The sequence below is a fragment of the Somniosus microcephalus genome, chromosome 25 (genome assembly GCF_052327205.1).
Source record: "Somniosus microcephalus isolate GS21.2 chromosome 25, FLI_Smic_1.0, whole genome shotgun sequence".
NCBI lineage: Eukaryota > Metazoa > Chordata > Chondrichthyes > Squaliformes > Somniosidae > Somniosus > Somniosus microcephalus.
In genome coordinates this window covers 9,745,770-9,773,139 of record NC_141011.1, presented here as the reverse complement: position 1 = coordinate 9,773,139, position 27,370 = coordinate 9,745,770, and the positions used below count along the sequence as shown (strand labels likewise).

At 49.1% G+C, this 27,370-nt stretch overlaps 1 protein-coding gene across 1 annotated transcript in view; it reads right to left on the bottom strand.

Annotated features, from left to right (window-relative positions):
• LOC147100495 (ephrin type-B receptor 2) overlaps positions 1-27,370 on the bottom strand; it is a 181,199-nt gene that overhangs the window by 28,950 nt on the left and 124,879 nt on the right. Inside the window, exons 7-8 of the mRNA XM_085966793.1 lie at positions 17,637-17,852; positions 7,219-7,368 (exon numbers count right to left, since the gene is read on the bottom strand). Of these exons, the coding sequence (XP_085822919.1) occupies positions 7,219-7,368; positions 17,637-17,852 (366 nt within the window). The remainder of the gene's footprint in view (positions 1-7,218; positions 7,369-17,636; positions 17,853-27,370) is intronic.

Below are 27,370 nucleotides of genomic sequence, written 5' to 3'. Positions count from 1 at the left end.
AAGTTTGCCGACGATACAAAGATGGGAGGGAAAGCAGTGAGTGAGGAGGACATAAAAAACCTGCAAAAGGACATAGACAGGCTAAGTGAGTGGGCAGAGATTTGGCAGATGCAATATAATGTTGGAAAGTGTGAGGTTATGCACTTTGGCAGAAAAAATCAAAGAGCAAGTTATTATCTAAATGGAGAGAAACTGCAAAGTGCTACAGTGCAAAGGGATCTGGGGGTCCTGGTGCATGAAACACAAAAAGTTAGTATGCAGGTGCAGCAGGTGATCAGGAAGGCCAATGGAATCTTGGCTTGTATTGCAAGGGGGATGGAGTATAAAAACAGGGAAGTCTTGCTGCAGTTATACAGGGTATTGGTGAGGCCACACCTGGAATACTGCGTGCAGTTTTGATTTCCATATTTAAGAAAAGATATACTTGCTCTCGAGGCGGTTCAGAGAAGGTTCACTCGGTTCATTCCAGAGATGAGGGGGTTGACGTATGAGGAATGGTTGAGTAGGTTGGGACTCTACTCATTGGAGTTCAGAAGAATAAGAGGCGATCTTATCGAAACATATAAGATTGTGAGGGGGCTTGATCGGGTGGATGCGGTGAGGATGTTTCCACTGATGGGTGAGACTAGAACTAGGGGGCATAATCTTAGAATAAGGGGCTGCCCTTTCAAAACTGAGATGAGGAGAAACTTCTTCACTCAGAGGGTAGTAAATCTATGGAATTTGCTACCCCAGAGAGCTGTGGAAGCTGCAACATTAAATACATTTAAAATGGAGATAGACATTTTCCTAGCAGATAAGGGAATTAGGGGTTACGGGGAACGGGCAGGGAAGTGGACGTGAGTCTAGGTTCAGATCAGCCATGATCCTATTGAATGGCGGAGCAGGCCCGAGGGGCCGTATGGCCTACTCCTGCTCCTATTTCTTATGTTCTTATGAATACCACACAGAGAGAGAGAGCCTGAATCCCAGACAGAGAAAGAGGGCCCGAATACCAGACAGTGAGGGCCTGAATACCACACAGAGAGAGAGGGCCCGAATACCACACAGAGAGAGAGGGCCCGAATACCCCACAGAGAGAGAGAGGGCCCGAATACCACACAAAGAGAGAGGGCCTGAATACCACAGAGAGAGAGAGAGCCCGAATACCACACAGAGAGAGAGGGCCCGAATACCACACAGAGAGAGAGGGCCCGAATACCACACAGAGAGAGAGGGCCCGAATACCACACAGAGAGAGAGGGCCCGAATACCACACAAAGAGAGAGGGCCTGAATACCACACAGAGAGAGAGAGCCTGAATCCCACACAGAGAGAGAGGGCCCGAATACCACACAGAGAGAGAGGGCCTGAATACCACACAGAGAGAGAGGGCCCGAATACAACAGAGAGAGAGAGGGCCTGAATACCACACAGAGAGAGAGGGCCCGAATACCACACAGAGAGAGAGGGCCCGAATACCACACAAAGAGAGAGAGCCTGAATCCCACACAGAGAGAGAGGGCCCGAATACCACACAGAGAGAGAGAGCCCGAATACCAAACAGAGAGAGAGGGCCCGAATGCCACACAGAGAGAGAGGGCCCGAATACCACAGAGAGAGAGGGCCCGAATACCACAGAGAGAGAGAGAGGGCCCGAATACCACAGAGAGAGAGAGAGGCCCGAATACTCCACAGAGAGAGAGAGGGCCCGAATACCACAGAGAGAGAGGGCCCGAATACCACACAGAGAGAGAGGGCCCGAATACCACACAGAGAGAGAGGGCCCGAATACCACACAGAGAGAGAGGGCCCGAATACCACACAGAGAGAGGGCCCGAATACCACACAGAGAGAGAGGGCCTAAATACCACACAGAGAGAGAGAGGGCCCGAATACCAGAGAGAGAGAGAGAGGGCCTGAATACCAGAGAGAGAGAGAGGGCCTGAATACCAGAGAGAGAGAGAGAGGGCCTGAATACCACAGAGAGAGAGAGGGCCTGAATACCACAGAGAGAGAGAGGGCCTGAATCCCACAGAGAGAGAGGGCCTGAATCCCACAGAGAGAGAGAGGGCCTGAATCCCACAGAGAGAGAGAGAGGGCCTGAATACCACAGAGAGAGAGGGCCCGAATACCACACAGAGAGAGAGGGCCTGAATACCACACAGAGAGAGAGGGCCCGAATACCACACAGAGAGAGAGGGCCCGAATACCCCACAGAGAGAGAGAGGCCCGAATACCACAGAGAGAGAGAGGGCCTGAATCCCACAGAGAGAGAGAGGGCCCGAATACCACACAGAGGGTCTACATACAGGCTGAAGGTCGTTCACTGCCTCGCAAGAGAAAATCTGACAACAGGACTGATGCGCCTCAATAACTTCAAGACTCAAAGTTAACTGGATAAAACAAGGCTTTTATTAGCAAAGAAAGATGCCTGTGTCTTCACCTAGCGTTCTGCTGCAAGACAAGCCTGGGCTTGTCTTAAGTAGGGCCAGGTATGGGCGGAGCCGACACACCCAATGGGGAGAAAGGGGGCGGTGCACTATATACAATACAAGGTAAAACACAGGAGCAGGCAATACAATATATGTAGCTAAATACAGAGTCTGATGAATGACATGTTTCATCACATTCACCCCTTCTACAGATTTAGTCTGTCCGGGGGTGTGATAGTCCTCTGTGACCGACGTAACGGTTGCGGTGCCGCGGGTGCCGGCTGGGTGTCCCGGGTGACCTCCTGGGTCTCTGCCAGGGGCGCCACCGGGGTTGTTGAAGGAGTAGCTGGTGGGGGTACCGTTGGCTGGTGTTCTTCCGGGGGTGATGAAAGAATAGTGGGTGGAGTGGGTGGGTAATAGTTGTTGTGGTTGTTGTTGTTGTTGTTGTTGTAGTCATTGTCGTTGTTGCTGTTGTTACCGGCTGGGGCGAGGTCTTTTATGGACACAGTGTCCTCCCGTCCGTCGGCGTGCCGGACATACGCATATTGTGGGTTGGCGTGGAGCAGGTGCACTGGCTCCACGAGAGGGTCCGTCTTGTGGCCCCTCACATGCTTCCGCAAAAGTACCGGACCTGGGGTGGAGAGCCATGACGGTATGGATACGCCTGAGGTGGATTTCCGGGGAAACACAAACATTAGCTCATGAGGCGTGGCATTAGTGGCGGTACACAATAGTGACCGTATTGAGTGGAGCACATCTGGGAGGACTTCCTGCCAGCGGGAGATAGGGAGGCCCTTGGTCCTTAGAGTTAGGGTGACTGCCCTCCATACTGTCCCGTTCTCTCGCTCCACCTGACCGTTACCCCGGGGGTTGTAGCTGGTGGTACGGCTCGTGGCAATCCCCTTGGACAGCATGTACTGGCGTAGCTCTTCACTCATGAAGGACGCCCCCCTATCTGTGTGGATATAGCTTGGCATACCGAACAGGCAGAACAGACTGTTGAGGCATTTAATGACCGTGGCGCTGGTCATGTCTGGGCAGGGGAAGGCGAATGGGAAACGGGAGTATTTGTCCACAATGTTCAGGAAGTAAACATTGCGGTCGACGGACGGGAGGGGGCCCTTGAAATCTAAGCTAAGCCGCTCAAAGGGCCGTGTAGCTTTGATTAGGTGGGCTCTATCAGGGCGGCAGAACCGAGGCTTGCACTCAGCACAAGTGCGGCAGTTCCTGGTCAGAGACCGAACTTCCTCAATCGAGTAGGGTAAGTTGCGGGACTTTATGAAATGGAACAGCCGTGTGACCCCTGGGTGGCAGAGGTCGTTGTGGAGAGGCTGTAGCCGATCCCCGGTGGCGTTGGCACACATCCCTCGTGAGAGGGCGTCGGGGGATTCGTTAAGGGCCCCCGGCCGGTATATGATGTCGTACTCAAAGGTGGAGAGCTCAATCCGCCACCTAAGAATCTTATCATTTTTAATCTTCCCCCTCTGTTTATTATTGAACATAAACGCTACCGACCGCTGGTCGGTAAGTAGGGTGAAGCGTTTGCTGGCTAGGTAGTGCCGCCAGTGGCGCACTGCCTCCACGATGGCTTGGGCCTCCTTTTCCACGGAGGAGTGTCTGATCTCGGGCCCCTGGAGGGTCCTCGAAGAAAGCTACGGGCCGCCCCGCCTGGTTGAGGGTGGCCGCCAAGGCAAAGTCAGACGCATCACTTTCCACTTGAAAGGGAGTGTTCTCGTCCACTGCCTGTAGCGTGGCCCGCTCAATATCCTGCTTAATGCTTTTGAAGGCAGCATGGGCCTCAGCAGAGAGTGGGAAAGAGGATGCTTTCAAGAGGAGGCGGGCTTTATCGGAGTAGTTAGGGACCCATTGGGCATAATACAAGAATAACCCCAGGCACCTTTTCAGGGCTTTGGGAGTGTTGGGCAGGGGCAGCTCCCATAGGGGGTGCAATCGGTCGGGGTCTGGTCCGATTTCCCCATTCTCCACCACGCTGCCTAGTATGCAGAGGCGCGTGGTGTTGAAAACGCACTTGTCCTCGTTGTAAGTGAGGTTGAGTTTTTGTGCGGTTTTCAGAAACCTCGCGAGGTTTGAGTCGTGGTCCTGTTGGTTGTGGCCGCAGATGGTGATATTGTCGAGATAGGGGAAGGTTGCCTGCAAGTGGTGGTCATCGACCATGCGGTCCATCTCCCTCTGAAAGACCGAGACCCCATTCGTCACCCCAAAGGGGACTCTGAGGAACTGGTAGAGGCGTCCGTTTGCCTCGAAGGCGATGTACGAACGGTCCTCTGGTCTGATAGGGAGCTGGTGGTACGCTGACTTGAGGTCGATAGTGGAGAACACCCGGTATTGGGCGATTTGGTTCACCATCTCGGATATGCGGGGTAGCGGGTAGGCGTCTAGTTGGGTATAGATGTTGACTGTTTGACTATAGTCAATCACCATCCATTTCTTCTCGCTACCCCTCACCACCACCACTTGGGCGCGCCACGGGCTGTTGCTGCGTTCAATAATGCGCTCCCTCAGGAGCCTGTCTACCTCGGTCGCGATAAACCGCCTGTCCTCCCAGCTGTACCTCCTGCTTTTGGTCGCTATTGGCCGGCAGTTAGGGGTAAGGTTCGCGAATAGCGAAGGCGGCTTTACCTTCAGGGTAGCCAGACCACACACTGTGAGGGGCGGCTGGGTCCCACCGAAATTGAGCGTGATGCTTTGGTGGTGGCACTGAAAATCCAGGCCCAAGATCACGCTCACACATAAATCCTTCATAATTAACAGTTTTAAATTATTATATACAGTGCCTTTAACGGACAATCGTACCGCGCAGTAACCCGCAATAGTCGATATCTGGGTTTTGTCGGCCATAGAGAACGTGCCCTGAGTAGGGACTATAGTTAGAGAGAGTCGTTGTACCAGACCAGGGTGAATGAAGCTCTCCGTGCTCCCGCTGTCAATTAAACATTTAACCTTGCACCCGTTTACCTCGATGTCCACCATCGATTTGGATAGTGGGTGCGGTCTGGACTGGTCCACTGTGATCGACGCCACTGTAGGGCCCTGATCGGGACAAGATGGTGGGCCACACGAGGCCGGGTAAGATGGCATCCACGATGGCCGCTCCCACGGCACGCACACGGCGGTGGCGGGTTTGCCTGCGGGGTTCCCTCTGCACACCTTCCCAAAGTGCCCCTTCTTACCGCACTTACAGCAGGTGGTGCCTTTCGCCGGGCACAGGTTCCTGGTGTGCTTCGGCTGCCCGCAGAAGTAGCATTTGGGGCCCCGATGCGTCGCGGCGGTCATAGGGCTTCTGGGGGGAGAGCAGGGCCCCGACGGTGTTGGGCTACCGGGCGGGGAAGCAGAGGCGGCGTGGGCCGCGCGGCCTGAAGAGTAGGAGTCAGAGTTCTTCTGAGCCACATCCAGCGATCGCGCTGTGTCCACAGTCTGTGTCAGATCTAGGCCCGCTTTCTCTAGCAGTCTCTGCCGGATGTAATTAGAGCTAAGGCCTGCGATAAAGGCATCCCGAATAAGCTCGTCTGTGTATACCGTGGCTTTCACGTCTTTGCATTTGCAGTCTTTGCCAAGCACTTTTAGGGTGACTAGAAAGTCCTCTAGCGACTCTCCGGGTCGCTGTGTGCAGGTAGCAAGCAGATGCCTGGCGTACACTTCGTTGGTAGGCCGCTGATAGTGGGCCTTTAGAATGTTGCAGGCATCCAGGTAGGTGGCGGCGTCTTGGATGAGTGGAAAAACCCGGTGGCTTACCCGATTCTGCAGGATCCCGAGTTTCACATCTCCGGTGGCTTTAGAGGCTGTGACGGCTTCGGAGTTGGCCATAAAAAATTCCAAGCACTGGAACCAGTGTCCAAACCGTGCCAATGCATCCGAAGCATGCGGGTCCAAATCCAAGTGTTCCGGTTTCAAAAGTTGATCCATCGTTGAAAGTTTGCTAATAAAATTGATGCGCCTCAATAACTTCAAGGCTCAAAGTTAACTGGATAAAACAAGGCTTTTATTAGCAAAGAAAGATGCCTGTGTCTTCACCTAGCATCCTGCTGTTCTGCTGCAAGACAAGCCTGGGCTTGTCTTAAGTAGGGCCAGGTATGGGCGGAGCCGACACACCCAATGGGGAGAAAGGGGGCGGTGCACTATATACAATACAAGGTAAAACACAGGAGCAGGCAATACAAACACAGGAGCAGGCAATACAATATATGTAGCTAAATACAGAGTCTGATGAATGACATGTTTCATCACAAGGACTGCAAACCCCAGAGCCATGGAGGCAAAGTTTCACACATGGATACTCTAATACAACCAGCAATGTCAAGCTGTGGTTTTTGAAGTTTATTTGAAATATGTAACATTACTTGATTTTATTCAGCTTGTTACAGGTAACTCATTAAATGTGGAAACTGAAATCTCGAGCAGTACGGCAGAATATTCCATACTAAACAATGACAAGTTCAAACTTCCAATCTATCCTTTCAACTCACCTACTCTATTGGATATGTTTTGCCAGTTCTCAACCAGGTTAATATCAGTGGAGGTTTTTAACTTAAGGCAAAGGGAGGGAGTGGAAGAAAAATTTAGCAATGTCAGTCACAACCTCCTCTCCATCTCACTTCAACACATCACTGAGAGCATCACTGACAACTGTTTCCGGTAAGCTAAGGGTCAGTTTATCCCTCCACTGAATGAAGGATAAAATGCGATGATTGGCATGCAACAGCCGGGGGAAGCAAGCGGATCTAAACATTCAATGTTAAAAATCACAAGATAGATGATATCACAATCATTAGAGAAAATAACATACATCTTGATTGGTCATGTCCCAGTAAGGTCTCTCCCCGTAGGACATCACTTCCCACATGACTATGCCATAACTCCAAACATCACTGGCTGATGTGAACTTCCTGTACTGAATGGCCTCTGGTGCTGTCCACCGTATCGGAATCTTCCCTCCCTGAAAGCAAAGAGAAGGAAGTTAAAATCCTACAGCTAACAGCATTCCATTTTGTTCGGTGTACATTAAAGCATTCTCCCCCACCACCACCCCTCCCCCCACAAATGCCAAATGATCAATAAAATATATTTTACATTTAACACAGCCATATTGCCCAGATAGCAATGGTCTGTACTTCAAAGAGTAAATGTATCTGAAGCACTTTCGCCTGTTTCTTGGGGGCTTTGATAAGGTGCAATATGAAAACAAGACGTCCTATATTATAAAACAAGTACAGTAAGTAATTCCTCTTCAGACTCTGCAGAAACTGCTCTTATTGGAAGTTCTGTCTATTGTAGCTGGTGCTGGAACTGCTCGGCTTCGAGCTCAGCAACACAGTTCAATCTAACAATCAACACAGTTCCAGATTGTGAATGTAATGAAAAACAAACTTAGTAAGAACTGAGTAAGAACATTTGACAGAAATGCATAAGGACAGAAGATATCCTTGGATCCTGGAACTTCACTGCAGCTGAACTGGAGAAACTGATTTTAAGACAGTGGGGGGGGAGAAATTGGATAACCCTCGGAAACGGGAGTGGGGATCTCGCTAGGCGATTAACCTGTTAACCTGCAAGCTCGTTCCTTGTGCTGCAGGCAGCACGGTAAATTCGTGCTGCCTGCTCTTTTAAATGATTGTTGCGTGCAGCCAGCACTACCTGCACTGTTCATTGGCTGCACGCATCAGCAGGGGGCCCGATATCGCTTAATGGCAGTCTGCACCTCTTAAAGGGGAGGTGCATTGTGGCTGCAAGAAGTGGTGGGAATTTTTTTCAGAAGTCAATCTGGGCTCTGATACTTTCAGCAACGGCTGAACATGCAAGAGAGCAAGCATAGGGTTTTCAGATAATGCACTGGAGTTCTGGGTGCAAGACGTGGAGAGAAGGTGAGGTGTCCTGTATCCACAAGGGGGCAGGAGGCCCTCCAGACACATATAGCGCCTTTCATGACCTCAGAATGTCCCAAAGCGCTTTAAAGCCAATGAAGTACTTTTTGAAGTGTAGTCACTGTTGTAATGTAGGAAACGCGGCAGCCAATTTGTGCACAGCAAGGTCCCACAAACAGCAATGTGATAATGACCAGGTAATCTGTTTTTGTGATGTTGATTGAGGGATAAATATTGGCCCCAGGACACCGGGGAGAACTCCCCTGCTCTTCTTTGAAATAGTGCCATGGGATCTTTTACACCTACTTAAGAGGGCAGATGGGACCTCAGTTTAACATTTCACCTGAAAGATGGCACCTCTAACAGTGCAGCACTCCCTCAGTACTGTCCTGGGAGTGTCAGCTTAGATTTTTGTGGTCAAGTCTCTGGTGTGGGAATTGAACCCACTATCTACCGATTCGGACGCGAGAGTATTACCAACTGAGCCATGGCTGACACAGAAGTAATGGTGGAGGTCAATGCCGGGAGTGTTGCCCCAAGAACATGGATGCAGTGCAGGAAGAAGTTCAACAATCTGACACGAGTTGTCAAGGTGAGTGAGTTCATCTTCAAATGCCACATCCTACCAACTGCACCACTAGCCTCATCACTGCTCAATTCACTACACCCACATCAACCAACTACCAACAATCTCTAACAATCAGTACTCAGCCCTAAAATTCATAAGCTTTACCTCACCCTCACACTCTTAGCACTGTTGCAAGCCTCACACCCACAGCTCACACACACTGGCAGCTATTCAACCATGACATCCACATCACCCAAACATATTGCAGGACGCTCACTGACACACTTCCCTCTTTCTTGCAGGAGAAGGTGGCGCATAACAGCAGGCAGCAGGAAAGAACATAAGGAGGGCAAGTGCGCCTGCATGTTTTAACCCCCATGGAGGAGACAGTGCTGGCCATCAATGGAAGGAGCATTGCTGAGGCCGTGGCCACTGGCGGGGCTGAAGCGGTCGATGATGAGGGTATCTGCATACCTAATCTTCCTTCTCTCATCCCACTTCTCCCTCATCCCACAAGCTGCCGATGGTGTAGGCACGCACTTCTTACTTTCACCTCTCCCATCACAACAACACTACCCTTGCCCCTTTTTTGTTTCAGATACCCAAGGACTGGAGCCTTCCCAGTCAGTGAAGGATGGGGAAGAAGGCAGTGAAGATGAAGAGACACCTTCACTCGATCTTACACTCGCAGCCACCAGCTTAGATACTGACACTCTGCATATTTTAGAGGTTACAATAGAGGAGGGATCATTATGTGGTGAGACAAGTGTGCAGGAGCCAGGGGAAGGGGAAAGGATAGTGTAGGTGCCAGCTCGCTGAAGGGCGAGGTCACACACTAGTTCTGCTGCGGAGGAGTCAGGTGAGGACTTCGATGGACCAGGCTACAGAAGAAGGCAGATGCGTGTACATAACCAAATGCTTAATGCACTGGAATGCCTGCGCTCAATGTCAAGAAGCATGGTGGAGTCCAGCACCAACCTGGCACGGGGCTTTGAGCAGAGCTTGGAGCCCATCATTTCAAACATAGAACAGGCGGTCACCTCCATCAGCACACCTGTGGAACCCACCATGATGCAGGTGCTGATGGCCAATGTCACAGCTTCCATTGCAGCACCAACAGCTTCCATCCAAGGTCTGAGTGCTGCAGTGGAAGCTCAGACTGCTGCCATCGTGGCTCTGGATACCACTGTTCAAAGGAGCTTCCAGGGCATCACTGCACTCCATCAACCTATTCTGTAACTGATTATGAGGATTGCTGAGGCGGCACCACCAGGAGAGTGGCAGTGTCTCCATGGAGCACGAAGCTGCTGTCCTCACTCAGGGTGACAGCATTCCTTTTTTAAAAATTCATTCATGGGAGGTGGGCGTCACTGGCAAGGCCAACATTTATTGCCCATCCCCAGTTGCCCTGAGAAGGTGGTGGTGAGCCGCCTTCTTGAACCGCTGCAATCCGTGCAATTTTGTTACAACTGAGTGGCTTTCTAGGCCATTTCAGAGGGCAGTTAAGAGTCAACCACATTGGAGTTACATATAGGCCAGACCAGGTAAGGGTGGCAGATTTCCTTCCCAAAAGGACAGATGGATTTTTACAACAATCCGGTAGTTTCATGGTCACCATTACTGGTACTGTTCCCACCTGTTCCCACCCCTACCACTCCGCCAGTGCCCTTGCTGTTGCCTGTCAGTCATCCAGCCCAGACTGCTGCAGCCCAGGCCGAGATGGTGCAGTCTGAAGTCTGGCCTTCTAGGCCCAGAGCTGCTCAAGGTCGCCCTCCAAGGGCATCTGCATTGTCCTCAATTGAAGGTCAGAAGCCTTCCACCAGCCGTGCTGGAGCCACTGAGGAAGCACCTCGTAGGAGCACTAGGATAGGCAAAGGCACATGGAAGACAGGTACTAAGGGAATACACAAGGGTGATTAGTTTATTTTTGGAAATATTTCCAAGTCAGGAAGGTGTGTGACTTGGAGGGAAAGTTGGATGCGCCTGCTGCGCTTGTCCTTTTAGGTGGTAGAGCTCATGGGTTTGGGAGGTGCTGTCGAAGAACCCTTGGTGAGTTGCTGGAGCTCATCGTGTAGATGGTACACACTGCAGTCACGGTGCGCCGGTGGTGGAGGGAGTGAATGCTTAATGTAATGGATGGGCTGCCAATCAAGTGGACTGCTTTGGCCTGGGTGGTGTCGAGCTTCTTGAGTGTTGTTGGAGCGGCACTCATCCAGGCAAGTGGAGAGTATTCCATCACACTCCTGACTTGTGCCTTGTAGATGGTGGAAAGGCTTTGGGGAGTCAGGAGGTGAGTCACTTGCTGCAGAATACCCAGCCTCTGACCTGCTCTTGTAGCCACAGTATTTATGTGACCCCCCAGGGTGTTTGTTGATGGTGGGGGAAGTCAGGTGGAGGTGGTTAGATTTTCCTTTGTTGGAGATGGTTATTGCCAGGCACTTGTGTGGTGCAAATGTTACTTGCCAGCCTGAAAGTTGTCCAGATTTTGCTGCATGTGGGTACAGATTGCTTCATTATCTGAGGAATTGCGAATGGAACTGAACACTGTGCAATCATCAGCGAACAGCGCCACGTCTAACCTTATACCTTATGATGAAGGGAAGGTCATTGATGATTCAGCTGAGGATGGTTGGGCCTAGGGCACTGCACTGAGGAACTCCTGCAGCAATGTCCTGGGGCTGAGATGATTGACCTTCAAACACCACAACCATCTTCCTTTGTACTAGGTATGATTCCAGCCAGTGAAGAGTTTTCCCCGATTCACACTGATGTCAATTTTACTGGGGCTCCTTGAAGCCACACTCAGTCAAATGCTGCTTTGATGTCAAGGGCAGTCACTCTCGCCTCACCTCCGGAATTCAGCTCTTTTGTCCATGTTTTGACCAAGGCTGTAATGAGGTCTGTGTTAAGTCTGTGAATTATTTAGTTAATTAAGACACAGACTAATGAGTAACAATAAAAACAGGTCTTTACTGGTTGGAGGTAGGGACTATACTGAATACAAGATTACTGCACAGTGCTTATATACCGGTGTGTTCACCCCCGGTATTACGTCTACAGCAGCCCGAGAAAGTAGTACATCTCTTAAGGTGGAACAGGCTTAAGCTCTCTTAAGGTGGAACAGGTTACATACACAACACTCCTCCCTTCTTAGCTTTATAGTCATCCCCCCATTTAACATAACGTAATAACATATATACATTTATAACTTCATGTTTAACGTAACATATCACAGATTCAGTCTCTGCGGAAAACAGTTCACAGATTCAATCTCTGTGGTGTAGTCGGTTCACGTTACTCATTCAATAGTCCTTTCATGGATTTAACAGCTTGAACTTCCGAACTGATTTGGCTCCGTTCGGAGGGACCACGTGTGTGATCTGGTAGAGGTGATAATGGTTCAGATGGGTCATCTTCTGTTTTTACTTTTCCTTTTCTGCTTCTTGGAGACTCTCTGGGCTCCATTGTCAGCTGCCACAGCTGCCTGCGCAGTTCCTCCTTCTCTTCCTCCTGTTTCCGTCGTAGAGCCAGCTTCTCCCGATGTTCCGTAGACTTTTGGTGCTCCTCCATGATTTCTGCACTTTGGGAGTCGAAGTTACAAGCTGGGCAGGACAGGACATCGTAATATTCGGTGTCGTCCACCAGGTCACGGTAATATTCGGTGTCGTCCTGAGCTAGACCAGTGAGAGGGTCGTCTATTTCCTCCATACCCAGCTGGACGTTAGCCAGCTCTTGTTCCAAATCCAGACATCTTTCCTGAAGAGACTTCTTCATGTGTACCTCTGCATCCAGCTTTTTCTGGGCTTTCAGCAAGTCGTTTACTAGTGACCTCATTTGTGATTTTAATACTTCAACTTCCTTTGGAGATTGATTGGTCGGACTATGCAATCCCTCTACCGGAGCAGCTGTTTCAGCGGTCTGTTGTTCTACATTGACGTGAGTCAGCGTACTTTTGGCATCCAATGGCTGCTCTGTTGCAGTCGTTTCAGTCTGTGTCGTCACATCAGCCATCTCAATGACTTTTGAGAGCTCCGAACCCTTTTCCTTTGAAGATCGCAGCTCGTGTTCAAGTTTTTCCCATTTCAGAGTCTTGTCCCTCAGCATATGAAGGAGTTGGCTGACCGTTAACTCTTCTGACACCAGATTATGGCACGCACCTTCAGAACCTGAATCAGCTTTGATTCGTTCGGCCTCCTCGCGCAGATGGTTGGTGTGCTCCTGCTCCATTTTCTCCATCAGTTGCTTCTGTTGCCTTTCCAGATTCTCCCACTCTGTAACAAAGAACTTTTTTATTTCATTCATCTCTTGCTCAAAACGGCGAATCATTTGTTCTAATTGCTGTTGTAGTTTGAAATGGAGTTGAGTTCGAGCCCAGTGGCCCTCAAAAATGTGCATATCAGTAGACTTGACAGACTCAGAATTCTCTGTTAAACTATGTTGTTGTTGCTCAGTGGAATTCTGTGCTGAAACTTTGTCTTTTGCACATGGGTTGGTCTTACCATCATCAGTTCTAGAGTCTGGGCTGATTATCTGCACCGAGTTCTCACTCTTTATGGCTTTTAGCGAATGCCAGTCCATATTTATGTTTCTAAACCACTCCCGGCCTAGTAGTGGTGGACCTCCCTCCGGTAGCACATATAAGTCCATTATTTGACTTCCTTCGCCCTTGTTGGCCACTGCAACCTTTATTGTCCCGATGGGGTACACTCTCTGCCCCGTGTAGGTTGTCAATATAATCTCCGTATCCTGTAGGGGAATATGTTGGAATAACCTTCTGTAATCTTTCTTATTCATGACCAACAATGCCGATCCAGTGTCCAATTCCATTTTTACTTGGACTCCTTCTATCTGAAGAGTAACCCAAATTGTCTGGAGGTCTGCACCCTTACCAACGTTGAGTACCCTTAAGCTAGCCAGTTCAATACTGCTTAAGCCAGCCAGTTCATTACTGCTAGCGTCTGAATCGGACTCCTGTTCGGCCACCTTGTGTACCTTTGCGTATTTCCCTTGCGGTGACTTCTTGTTGCTGGTCTTCTTCCCTGACCTGCATACTCTAGCTATATGTCCAAGCTTACCACATGTTCTGCATTCTTGGTTTTTAAACCAACACTGGTTCTGATCATGCGTTGTCTTTCCACAACGATAACATTTAACAGAACTCACACCCAATTTGTGTGCACTGAGCTCCGGTGACCGTAGCTGCATTACTGCCGTGCCTCTCGCTGCGGCTTCGTGTGCTGCTGCCATAGTGACCGCCTTCTCAAGCGTCAGCTCATTCTCCTCGAGCAGTCGCTTTTGTGTATCCTGTTTAAATAAACCACACACAAATTTGTCTCGTAGTGCATCTGTCAGGCCCGTTCGAAACTGGCAGTATTTCGCTAATTTACGCAATTCCAGCAAATATTCAGCATTGCTTTCATGCTGTAGCTGCCTTCTGTCGTAAAATTTAAATCGTTCCGCTAGCATCAGCGGCGTGGGGTTTAGATGATCTTTCAGGACAGTAACAATCTCATCGAACGTCTTATCCGCCGGTTCATCTGGTGATAACAGGTGTTTCAATTGCCCGTATGTCTTCGCACCCATTAAATTTAATAATGTTAGTGCTTTATCAGCCTCACGAATTTTATTGGCCTTACAATAATTTTTAACTCGTTCAACATATATGGCCCAATCTTCGATGTCACTATCAAAGTTGCTAATATTCCCGTGTTTAGGCATTGTAGTACTTTATCAGATTTGCAATTTCTCAGATTTTTTTTTTTTACTGCTATCCAAGATGGCGGCTTCCCGCTCTTGCCGTCGTCCTCCGCCCACAAAATGGCGGTTTTCCCGCGCTTGGCGGTCTTCACCCGTCCCCCGACGCCGTCTCCCTTCAGCCCCGAGTGCGGCCCTTATCTCCGCCGCGATCGATGGCCCGCGCTTTTCACCGCGGCTCTCGCGCCTTCAGTGTCTGCCGACGCTGCGCCTTTCAGCCCGAGTGCGGCCCTTATCAGGGATTTCGATCGATGGCCCGGCTGCGCCTCGCACTTGAAAGCGGCCCGGCCCTTATCAGTGCTTGCGATCGATGGCCCGGCTGCGCCCCTCACTTCAAAGCGGCCCGGTCCTTATCTGCCGATCGCTATCGCCCTGTACCTTGTCTTCCCCAGCCCTGTCTTCTACTCCGGTTCACAAGCTGATGGAGGCTTCAGGGTCCTAATGCCTGTCGCTTCCACTGGGGTGGTGTGGTTTGAAACCTCTCTTCAACCGCCGTGGAATAACTGCCGCAGGGTAAGAACCTGACTCGTCGCCAGTGTTAAGTCTGTGAATTATTTAGTTAATTAAGACACAGACTAATGAGTAACAATAAAAACAGGTCTTTACTGGTTGGAGGTAGGGACTATACTGAATACAAGATTACTGCACAGTGCTTATATACCGGTGTGTTCACCCCCGGTATTACGTCTACAGCAGCCCGAGAAAGTAGTACATCTCTTAAGGTGGAACAGGCTTAAGCTCTCTTAAGGTGGAACAGGTTACATACACAACAGTCTGGAGCCGAGTTGTCCTGGCGGAACCCAAACTGAGCATTGGTGAGCAGGTTATTGGCAAGTGCCACTTGGTAGTACTGTCAATGACCCCTTCCGTCACTTTACTGATGATTGCGAGTAGGCTGATGGGGTGGTAGTTGGCCAGATTAAATTTGTCCTGCTTTTTGTGAACAGGACAATTTTCCACTTTGTCGGTCAAAGCCAGTGTTGTAGCTGTACAGAAACAACTTGGCTAGGGGGATGACTAGTTCTGGAGCACAAGTCTTCAGCACTCCAGCCGGGATGTTGTCCGGGCCCACAGCTTCTGCTGTGTCCAGTGCACTCAGCCGTATCTTGACATCACATGGAGTGAATCGAATTGGCTGAAGATGGTGGGGACCTCATGAACATCCCCATTCTCAGTGACTGCCCACCCAGCACATGTGTGCAACGGACAAGGCTGAAGCGTTTGCAACCATCTTCAGCCAGAAGTGCCAAACGGATTATCCATCGTGGCTGCCAACGCTTTAGCCTTGTCTTTTGCATTCATGTGCTGGGCAATGCTATCATTGATGATGGGGATGTTCATGGAGCCTCCTCCTCCCGTTAGTTGTTTAATTGTCCACCATCATTCATGATTGGATGTGGCAGAACTGCAGAGCTTTGATCTGATCCGTTAGTTGTGGGATTGCTTAGCTCTGACTATAGCATGCGGCTTCCACCATTTTGCATGCATGTAGTCCTGTGTCGTAGCTTCCCCAGGTTGGCAGCTCATTTTCAGGTATGCCTGGTGCTGCTCCTGGCATGTTGTTCTACACTCTTCATTGAACAAGGGTTGGTTCCCTGGCTTGATGGTAATGGTAGAGTGAGGGATGTGCCGGGCCATGAGGTTATGTTCTTATATTGGAATGTAAAAACTGGCGTAAAACGTGTAACAGCAGCGCCACCAATCAGAGGATCAATGGCATTACCATCCTGGGGGTCACCATTGACCAGAAATTTAACTGAAACAGCCACATAAATACTGTGGATACAAGAGCAGGTCAGAAGCTAGGTATTCTGCGGTGAGTGACTCGCCTCCTGACTCCCCAAAGCCTTTCCACCATCTACAAGGCACAAGTCAGGAGTGTGATGGAATACTCTCCACTTGCCTGGATGAGTGCAGCTCCAACAACACTCAAAAAGCTTGACACCATCCAGGACAAAGCAGCCCGCTTGATTGGCACCCCACCCACCACCTTAAACATTCACTCCCTCCACCACCGGTGCACCGTGGCTGCAGTGTGTACCATCTACAAGATGCACTGCAGCAAATCGCCAAGGCTTCTTCAACAGCACCTCCCAAACCCGTGACCTCTACCACCGAGAAGGACAAGGGCAGCAAGCGCATGGGAACACCATCAACTCCAAGTTCCCCTCCAAGTCACACACCATCCTGACTTGGAAATATATCGGCTGTTTCTTCATTGTCGCTGGGTCAAAATCCTGGAACTCTCTCCCTAACAGCACTGTGGGAGCACCTTCACCACAGGGACTGCAGCGGTTCAAGAAGGCGGCTCACCACCACCTTCTCAAGGGCAATTAGGGATGGGCAAAAATGCTGGCCTTGTCAGCGATGCCCACATCCCAGGAATGAATAAAAGAAAAGGTAACAGTGAGTGTGCCACTGTCTCCTGCCCTGGTGACTCACTCTCACGCTCAGAGACTCACCCCTCTTCGTCTTCCTTTATTAAGCAGAACAGAGGTATCCCCATTTGGAGGTCACTCCAGCTGCTTAGTCCTTCTGAACCTGCGGAGTAGGGGTGGAGTCTGAAACATTTTGATGCCCTGAGACGGACAGCACTTTGATTAAGTGCAAGTCTCTGTTCGAAAGATTCAAGAAAACCTGCAAAGAAAATCGTTATCAGCCTTCGACCCTTATGCAAATGAGTGGGCTAACGTCTTCGGGTCATATCTCGGAAGTGACGCAACAATCGAGGAAATTTGAGGAAAACCGGTGTACTCTTCTGATTGGACCAAAAAACAAATTGTCTGTAGGAAAACCGGTGTAACTCATCTCCACCTGAATTTGCTTGGAACAAATGGTGCAGTCCCGCTCTAACACCACAGTCATGCAAATCTTTCCAGGAAATTCTGTGCCAATATATTTTTACTGCCTGTTAACTTAATTGGTTTGTGTTCCTTCAATAAAAACGTCATTAATAAGCAAAGGTGAATAAGACTTGCAATATTATCCAAGCTAAATGGTTACTTTAATCGTTTGTTTTACCAAAGCACTTGTGTACGTTGGGTCCGACGTATCGTCCTCTAGGAACCTGGACAGTCCAAAGTCAGAAACCTTGCATACGAGGTTACTGTTGACGAGAATATTGCGAGCAGCCAGGTCTCTGTGCACGTAGCTCATGTCTGCCAGATACTTCATCCCGGCAGCAATTCCACGCAGCATTCCAACCAGCTGGATAACTGTGAATTGTCCATCATTTTGCTGGAAAGAGAAAACAATGAAGGGTTAACACCCGAAACCTTAACATGGCCCCTTTCGTTACAGCTGCTGCCTGGCCTGATGGGTGTTTCCAGTATTCTGTTGCTGTTTCAAAACCAAATCAATGTCACAGCGGAGAGCGTTTTCGATAAGTGAATCTAGGAGGGCCCAATATTCATGCAATCCGACAAATGTGGTTGAACTTAAGCGACTTTACGCTTCACTATGCAGAAAACATAACAGCATTAACAGAATCAATGTAATATTTTTTCTTGTGTCTGTGAATTGATGGGTTTTTTTCAGACATTGATTGCGGCGAGAGGTTACAATAGTGGGAGAGCAGATTCAGCACGCGGCAAGGTGAGAAGTTCACAAAAGCACACTCAGTGAAGGGGTGTGAGGCTAATCCAAAGGCACGGTATTAGCTTTGCGGTGTTAATGGCAGATTTACCAACAACCCATTAACAATGAATATTCCAATCAACTACACCTTCATTTTTCAGCGGTGGTAAATGAGTACACACATTAAGATACATTTTCATATCGTCAGAATTTACTCCATGCAGCAAATGGACAATGGCCCAGAAATTAGGTTCGGGGGCTTGCCGCGCGTGCAAGCCCCCGATGTGCACTCACCCGGCGCGCCGACATCTGAAGCCTGGGCCTGCTTGGAATTCCTGTCACTGGCCCGGTTCAGATGTCGGCGCGATGTGCTTACCTGATCCAGCGGCGTAGTTAGTTCGATGTGCCGGCTGGGATCAGGTGAGCACTGTGCAGCCAATCAGGGGAGGGGAAACTTCATTCATGAGTTTGATAGTAAGAACTGTCAAACTCATGAAAAGTACGGGCACCCAAAAGACTAGTTTAACTTTAAATAAAATTTTAAAAAACATCCCAATAATTAAATAAACTATAAATAACTTTAAAAAACTGTTTTAAACAATTAATCAAATTTTTGAAAATTTTTTTTTTTTTTTTTTTTAAATCGGGTCTAAAACTACACTTACCTTACTGTAAAGTCCTTAAAAACAATAAAGCTGTGGAAAAAATGTTATAATTTTAAGTAATAGACCACTTACCTTAAAGAATGAAGTCCTTACGTCTCCTTTTTACATTCGTAAAAAGGAGGCCCTTACACACGCGCAAACCTGTGGAAAAAAAGGAATTTCAGCACGCACGCGCAGACTTCTGCGCACACGCGTTCGTCCTCTGAACCCCTTGGTTCAGAGGACAGGAAATGCCGGTTTTCCACGCATGCGCTGTGCATGCTGAAAACCGGCACTTCCATCGGGCCCACGCGTGAGTACCCCGTCCGTACTCACGCGTTGGGCCCGGAATTACTGGGCCAATATACAAAGTTTACACATGGAGCCATATTTCAGAGATACCCAGCTTGAGTGCCACAGTGTGTCAAATCTTTCCACACCATCCCCTTTCCAGGGAAAGGACCCAGTTCATGGAATAATAGAATGATACAGCACAGGAGGAGGCCATTAGGCTCATTGTCTCCTTCTGCTCCCCATTGGTAGAGCTATTCAATTAGTCCCACTCTCCCACTCTTTCCCCATAGCCCTGTAAAAAAAATTCCAACATCCAATTCTCTTTTGAAAGTTACTATTGAATCTGCTTCCACCACCCTTTCAACTTGCTGTGTAAAAAAGTTTCCACATCTCCCCTCTGGTTCTGTTGCCTTAAATCTGTGTCCTCTGGTTACCGACCCTTCTGCCACTGGAAAGTTTCCCCTTGTTTAATCTATCAAAACCTTTCATGATTTTGAACACCTCTATCGAAACTTCTCTTAACCTTCTCTGCTCTAAGGAGAACAATCCCAGCTCCTCCAGTCTTTCCACATAACTGAAGTCCCTCATCCCTGGCACTATTCCAGTAAATCTCCTCCGCACCCTCTCCAAGGCCTTGACATCCTTCCTAAAGTGTGGTGCCCAGAATTGAACACAATACTCCAGCTTATGCCTAACAGGTGTTTTATAAAGGTTTATTAATAATAATAATAATAATAATAATAATTCAACTTTATTGTCATTGTACAATGCACAAGTACATGAACAACGAAATGTGATCTTGCAAGCTCCCATGAGTCCAGTACAAATAACATTAACATTAATAGCACCGTCCTGGGAGAAGCAAAGCCGCCATGTCTGTGCGCGCCGCCATTCCATTGCCACCATTCCTCCTGTCCGACAATCTTCAGCCCAACGCCCGGGCCTACTCACCAGCCGCCCTTCCCGGGGCTCCTTCCGTGACCTTCTCACCAACCGCCCCTCCTCAGGGCTCCTTCCGTGACCTTCTGCACCTGGTCTTCCCTGATGGTCACCCCTCCAGGTACTAACCAGACCTGGCTCTGCTTAGCTTCCAAGCCTTGCCAGTGACCCTGTCCCTTGTTTTTGTACTCTATGGGCTGGATTTTGCTACGGGGGTGGGTTGGAGGTGGGAAACCCACATTCGGGCTTGTTGTCCCGCCTCCATGGAGATGTGGCCAACCCACTGGATTTTCCTCTGATTGACCTTGTTGAGCCCGCCCTGTGGGCTCAGCAGGCCAATTAAGGGCCACCCGGCAACAGGTGACGTCAGAGATTGACATTTCATCTGTCAAAAGCTTTTGGCAGATGAAATATCAGTGTTTAACAGCTGTTTGAAGCTGTCAAGCACTGAAAAACTGCTAATTCAGCCTCAGTCCTTTCTCAGGATAACTTTAAAATCATTTTGCTGCAGAAACCAAGAAGCTGATTTTTTTTTAAAAATCGGAGCTTCTGTGGTTCTTGCAGCCGACTCCCGACACCGGAATGCAGGACTCCTGTAAAGGTAAGTAAAAGTAAGTTAAACTTATTTAAACACTTTAAACACTTGCAAAACACTTACCTTTGCACTCCTGCACCCCTCACTCACCTGAACACTGGGCATCTCGACCCCTCCAAGACCTCAGACCCACGTCCCGCCTCGAAAACTTTTTGTGGTTTGGAGCTGTCGGGAAGCCCACAAACCAGCAATAAAAATCGTGAATAGGCAAAAAACTACCTGTTAACTACCAGTTAACAAGCAGTTTAATTGCCTTTAATCCCTTCCCGCCTCTGGGAGTCGGGTTCCAGCACTTGTCGGCAACCCGACTCCTATGAAATTGACATGGAGGCGGGTTGGAGGCGGGATGGGGTCGGGACCCCCGGATCTCCGATTTTTATCGCCCGCACGCCTCCAACCCGACTCCAGGGGCTTAGGAAAATCCAGCCCCATGCCTCTATTATTAAAGCCAAGGATCCCATATGTTCTTTTTTTAACAGCCTTCTCAACTTGTCCTGCCACCTCAAAGATTGGTGTACATACACCCCCAGGTCCCCCTGTTCCTGCACTCACTTTAATATTGTACCATTTAGTTTTTATTGCCTCTCTTCATACCAAAATTAATCACTTCACACCTCTTCCCTCATGAACTTTTCTCCTCCTCCATCCCAATTCCCACCTCCTCCTTATGGCTCCCTGCTTTGACTCTCCTCCACCTCTCTGTGCCCTCCCCATCCCCATCCCCCACTCCCCAGCCCCACCTGATTTCTCCCCCTCCCAACTGCTCCTCCTCCCAATCGATCCCCGACCTCATTGCCATCCTCCCGATACCTTCCATCATCCCGCTTGACCACCCTCCCTATCCCCACCCCTCCCCCATCCCTAACATCACCCCCCCGCTCACCCCTCTACCAATGTTTCCTGCCTTATGATCGCTCCCCCCCATTCTTTCCACCGTTGCGATCACTTTCAGCTCCTGATTGCTTCCCCATTCCCGATTTCCTCCCCCTCATGACCCCCTCACCACCGATCGCTTTCCCCCGACGATCGTCTCCCCTACCTGATTGCCCCCGATTACCGCACCCCCTTTCCCCTCCCCTTCCCAATCACTCTCTCCTCCCGATTGTTTATCCCTCCTGATCGCACCCCCTTCCTATCCCCTCCTACTCCCAATCGTTCCACTCTCCTGATCGCTCCACCTTCCCGACAATTCTCGCTTCCGATCACCCACTCCCAATCCCATGCCCCTGCCGATCGCCCTCCTCCACATCTTGTCCCATCTCCCGATCGTCCCCCCTCCAGATCACTCCTCCCTTTTGATCATCACGTTCCTGATCTCCCCCTCACGATCCCCTCCCTCCTCCCGATCACTCTCTGCTCCCGATCACCCGCAATCTCCCAATTGCTCCCCCTCCCGATCCCAACCCCACTCCTGATCTCTTTCGACCCTCCCCTTGCCGATTGAAACTCCCACCCGCTTGTTCAGCCTCCTGATTGTTCCCCCTCCAATTGTTTACCTTTCCAGTTCCCCTCCCCCGCTCCCAACCCTCTCCAACGACGGATCCCCGCCCCCGCTCCCCTCCCCCGCTCCCAATCCCCTCCCTCCTCTGGATCCTCTCCTCCTCCCAATCCCCTCCCACGTCCCAACCCTCTCCAACGACGGATCCCCGCCCCCGCTCCCCTCCCCCGCTCCCAATCCCCTCCCTCCTCTGGATCCTCTCCCCCTCCCGATCCCCTCCCCCCCCGAACCTCTCCTCTCCTGATTCTTTCCCATCTCCCAATCCCCTCCCACGCACATCATCCTCTCCTCCTCCCGATCTCTTCCTCCCTCCCAATCACTCCCACCTCCCAATGACCAATCCCCTTCCCAATCACTTCCCCTCGCGGATCCCACCACTCTGCCGATTGCTCCACCCTCCAGATCGGTTCCCACTGATCATCACAGCCCCAGGACATCGCAGGAGTTCCTCAGGGCAGTGTCCTAGGCCCAACCATCTTCAGCTGCTTCATCAATGACCTTCCCTCCAACATAAGGTCAGAAATGGGGATGTTCGCTGATGACTGCACAGTGTTCAGCACCATTCACAACTCCTCAGATAATGAAGCAGTCCATGCCCGCATGCAACAAGACCTGGACGATGTTCAGGCTTAGGCTGATAAGTGGCAGGTAACATTCGCGCCACAGAAGTGCCAGGCAATGACTATCTCCAACAAGCGAGAGTCTAACCACCTCCCCTTAACATTCAACGGTATTACCATCGCTGAAGCTCTCACCATCAACATCCTGGGGGTCACCATTGACCAGAAACTTAACTGGACCAGCCACATAAATTCTGTGGCAACAAGAGCAGTTCAGAGGCTGGGTATTCTGCGGCGAGTGTGTCACCTCCTGACTCCCCAAAGCCTTTCCACCATCTACAAGACACAAGTCAGGAGTGTGACAGAATACTCTCCACTTGCCTGGATGAGTGCAGCTCCAACAACACTCAAGAAGCTCGACACCATCCAGGACAAAGCAGCCCGCTTGATTGGCACCCCATCCACCACCTTATACATTCACTCCCTCCACCACCGGCGTACCGTGGCTGCAGTGTGTACCATCTACAAGATGCACTGCAGCAACTCGCCAAGGCTTCTTCGGCAGCACCTCCCAAACCCGCGACCTCTACCACCTAGAAGGACAAGGGCAGCAGGCGCATGGGAACACCACCCCCTCCAAGTTCCCCTTCAAGTCACACACCATCCTGACTTAGAAATATATCGGCCGTTCCTTCATCGTCGCTGGGTCAAAATCCTGGAACAATTGACCTCCAACCACCACAACCATCTTCCTTTGTGCTAGGTATGACTCCAGCCAGTGGAGAGTTTTCCCCCCGATTCCCATTGACTTCAGTTTTACTGGTGCTCCTTGATGCCACACTCGGTCAAATGCTGCCTTGATGTCAAGGACAGTCACTCACACCTCACCTCTGGAATTCAGCTCTTTTGTCCATGTTTCAACCAAGGCTGTAATGAGGTCTGGAGCCGAGTGGTCCTGGCGGAACCCAAACTGGGCATCAGTGAGCAGGTTATTGGTGAGTAAGTGCTACATGATAGCACTGTCGATGACACCTTCCCTCAGTTTGCTGATGATTGAGAGTAGACTGATGGGGCGGTAATAAGCCGGATTGGGATTTGTCCTGCTTTTTGTAGACAGGACATACCTGGGCAGTTTTCCACATTGTCAGATAGATGCCAGTGTTATAACTGTACTGGAACAACTTGGCTAAAGGCATGGCTAGTTCTGGAGCACAAGTCTTCAGCACGACAGCTGGGATCTTGTCAGGGCCCACAGCCTTTGCTGTATCCAGTGCATTCAGCCGTTTCTTGATATCATGTGGAGTGAATCGAATTGGCTGAAGACTGGCTTCTGTGATGGTGGGGACCTCAGGAGGAGGCCGATATGGATCACAGAACGTTAACATGCAGGTACAGGAAGCAATTCGGAAAGCAAATGGTACATTAGCCTTTATTACAAAAGAATTGGAATATAAGAGTAAAAAAGGCAATTATATCGGGCCTTGGTGAGACCACACCTAGAGTATTGTGTACAGTTTTGGTCTCTTTACCCAAGGAAGGATATACTTGCCATAGAGGGAGTGCAACGTAGGTTTACTGCACTGATTCCTGGGATGAGGGGATTGTCCTGTGAGGAGAGATTGAGGAGACTAGGCCTATATTTCCTAGAATTTAAAAGAATGAGAGGTGATGTCTTGAAGCATATAAAATTCTTAAGGTGCTTGACAGGATAGATGCTGGGAGGATGATTCCCCTGGCTGGGGTGTCTAGAACTAGAGGCCACAGTCTCAGAATAAGGGGTCGGCCATTTCGGACTAAGATGTGGAGAAATTTCTTCACTCAAAGGGTTGTGAATCTTTGGAATTCTCGACCCCAGAGAGCTGTGGATGCTCAGTCGATGAGTATATTTAAGACTGATATCAATAGATTTTTGGATACTAGGGAAACCAAGGGATATGGGGATAGTGCGGGAAAATGGAGTTGATGTCGAAGATCAGCCATGATCTTATTGAATGGCGGAGCCGGCTTGAAGGGATCGAATGGCCTACTCCTGCTCCTATTTCTTATGTTCTCACACACTGCAAACAACAAGCTCACCAACTGCAAGAAGTGTAAGGCCAGAGGAAACATCAAAGCATGCGTTGCTGGACGGCTTTTTGGCATTCTTGGCTAAAAGCAATGGTGAATTTCTGGACAACAGGCTCTTTCTTGTGGTGTTAAGAACTTTCTTTAAAATAATCTTTCTGATAAATACTCCACATTTGTGAAAACATTACTTCTATAACTTTAACAAAGTGGATATTTTTAATAACTTTCAGTGAATTGTGCGCTCACCAAGCTGAGCGACATCGCACTGTAGAATCTTGGTACTTTTTTCATCGAGCACGACCTGAGCAAGTACAGCACACATCGATTAGTTACATGCAATTTAACGCTCACTCTGCTCCGTCCCTCCTGTACTCATACAACAATTACCAGCAATCCCCAGGTCTCTCTGCACATAACTGCCATTTTCAGCTCAATTCACACTGAATTATGGGCATGATTATACTCTGAACTCATCGCCATTAGGAACTGGGTTTAAAGTTTCCAATTTAATTTCTTGACAATCTCTGATATATCTTGACCTTGGTTGTAACATTAATGACGTGTGGATAGCTCACCATCTTTGTCTTTTTTGAGTATGTGCTGCTTCCTAAAGCAGCATTATAAACGACCCCTGATGTTCCCCAAGGGTCAGTTTTGGGTCCATTACTCTTTGCAATTTTTATAAACAACCTAGACTCGGGTGTAGGGAGCAGCATTATAAAGTTAGCAGATGTTATGAAACTTCGCAAAGTAGTAGGTCATGATGTGGATAGTTATAGGCTTCAGGATGACAGACAGGATGGTGAAATGGCAGGAGCAGGGCTGATGGAGTTCAATGCGGAGAAGTGTGAAGTGATGCACTTTGGGAGGACTAATATGGAAAGACAGTAAACTATAAATGGCACGATTCTGAAAAGTGTAGATGAGCAGAGAGACCTTAGTATCCATGTACACAAATCCTTAAAGGTGGCAGAGCAAGTTGATGAGGTGGTTAAAAAGTATATGGGTTACTCGGGTTTATATTTAGAGACAGAGAATATAAAAACAAAAAGATCAGGCTCAAACTTTATAAATCACTGGTTAGGCCTCAGCTGGAGTATTGTGGACAATTCTGGGCCCCACACTTCAGGAAAGATGTAAAGGCCTTAGAAAGGGTGCAGAGGAGGTTTACCAGGATGTTACCGGGGATGAGGGACTTCAGTTATGAGGAGAGGTTGGAAAAGTTAGGACTGTTCTCCTGGGAACAGAGAAGGTTAAGAGGTGACCTAATAGAGGGTTTCAAGATGGTGAGAGGTTTTGATAGAGTAGTGAGAGAAAAACTATTCCCTCTGGCGAGTGGGTCAATAACCAGAGGTCATAGATTTAAAATCATTGGCAAAAGATCTAGAGGAGAAATGAGGAGGAATTTTTTCACTCAGAGAGTTGTGGGGATCGGGAACGCTCGACCTGAAAAGGTGGTGGAAGCTGATTCCATCAATAATGTTAAAGGGAGTTGGACGGGTTCTTGAGGATGAGGAACTGACAGGGTTACGGACAAGGAGCGGGGGTGTGGGACTGAGCACAACTGATCTTTCAAAGAGCCAGCACAGGCTCGACGGGCCGAATGGCCTCCTTCTGTGCTGTAACTTTGGATGGTGATTCTATGATGATGAATATACTAAGTGTGAATGACTGTCCATTGTATAAATCATATAATTTTGGCTTTAACCTGCAGATTAAAAAAAAATCTATATTATGCTATTTCATAATAATTATGTTTGAATTATGTCTTAATAAGACTTATAACTTTCAAAGCCAGAAGACATGGAATCCAGACTGTTGCCATCATTTGGAATGTTAAATAATAAACAATGGGGGTTGTTGTACATAGTCTTAAACCAATGGTTTTTACACGTAAATAGCCAAGGGTGGTTGTCATTCAATGCACCTGGTATGGGGCTCGTTAAGCACTGATTCATCTGCCTTGGGCACTCATATCAAAGCAACACATACCGAGCCCTGGGGAACTCCAGCCTTGAGTTACATATGGTGAAGATTGCTGTGCCCACTCTAATACCAACTGTGCTCTCTACCTGGCAATTCGATATCCATCAATCAGCTCTCTGCACCTGTTGATGAATGCCACTAGATTAATGGAAAGGCACAGGGGTGGCATTAATTAGCCCTTAGACCCACCAACCTGTAGAAATGCTGAACCCTCTCCTGCTGCCTCTGCTCTTCCTTTAAACAGATAACAATCTAATTTTTCTCTTTTAAATATTCCCTCAGTGATTGTGTCACCATATTATCCTCATCTGGCAGATGTCCCAGTAGCCGGGTAGCCACTTCAAAGGAACCAGTAGCCACAAGTAGAGCAGTGACCGACCTGAAATGATCTGCGTGTCTCCCTCTATGGAACGATAAAGATTAACAAATACAGCCCTGGTGAGCCTCAGAGCTCCTCAGACATTTTCAAGGAATGGTGTCTGGCCCTGTGCCCAGAGTCGTTCCATCTGTGATGCAGGTGGGCTGTCTGTGGTGATGCTGGGACGATTCCAGCTCATCCTCCATCTTGCAATAAGCCAAAGGTCCCCCATGAGGAA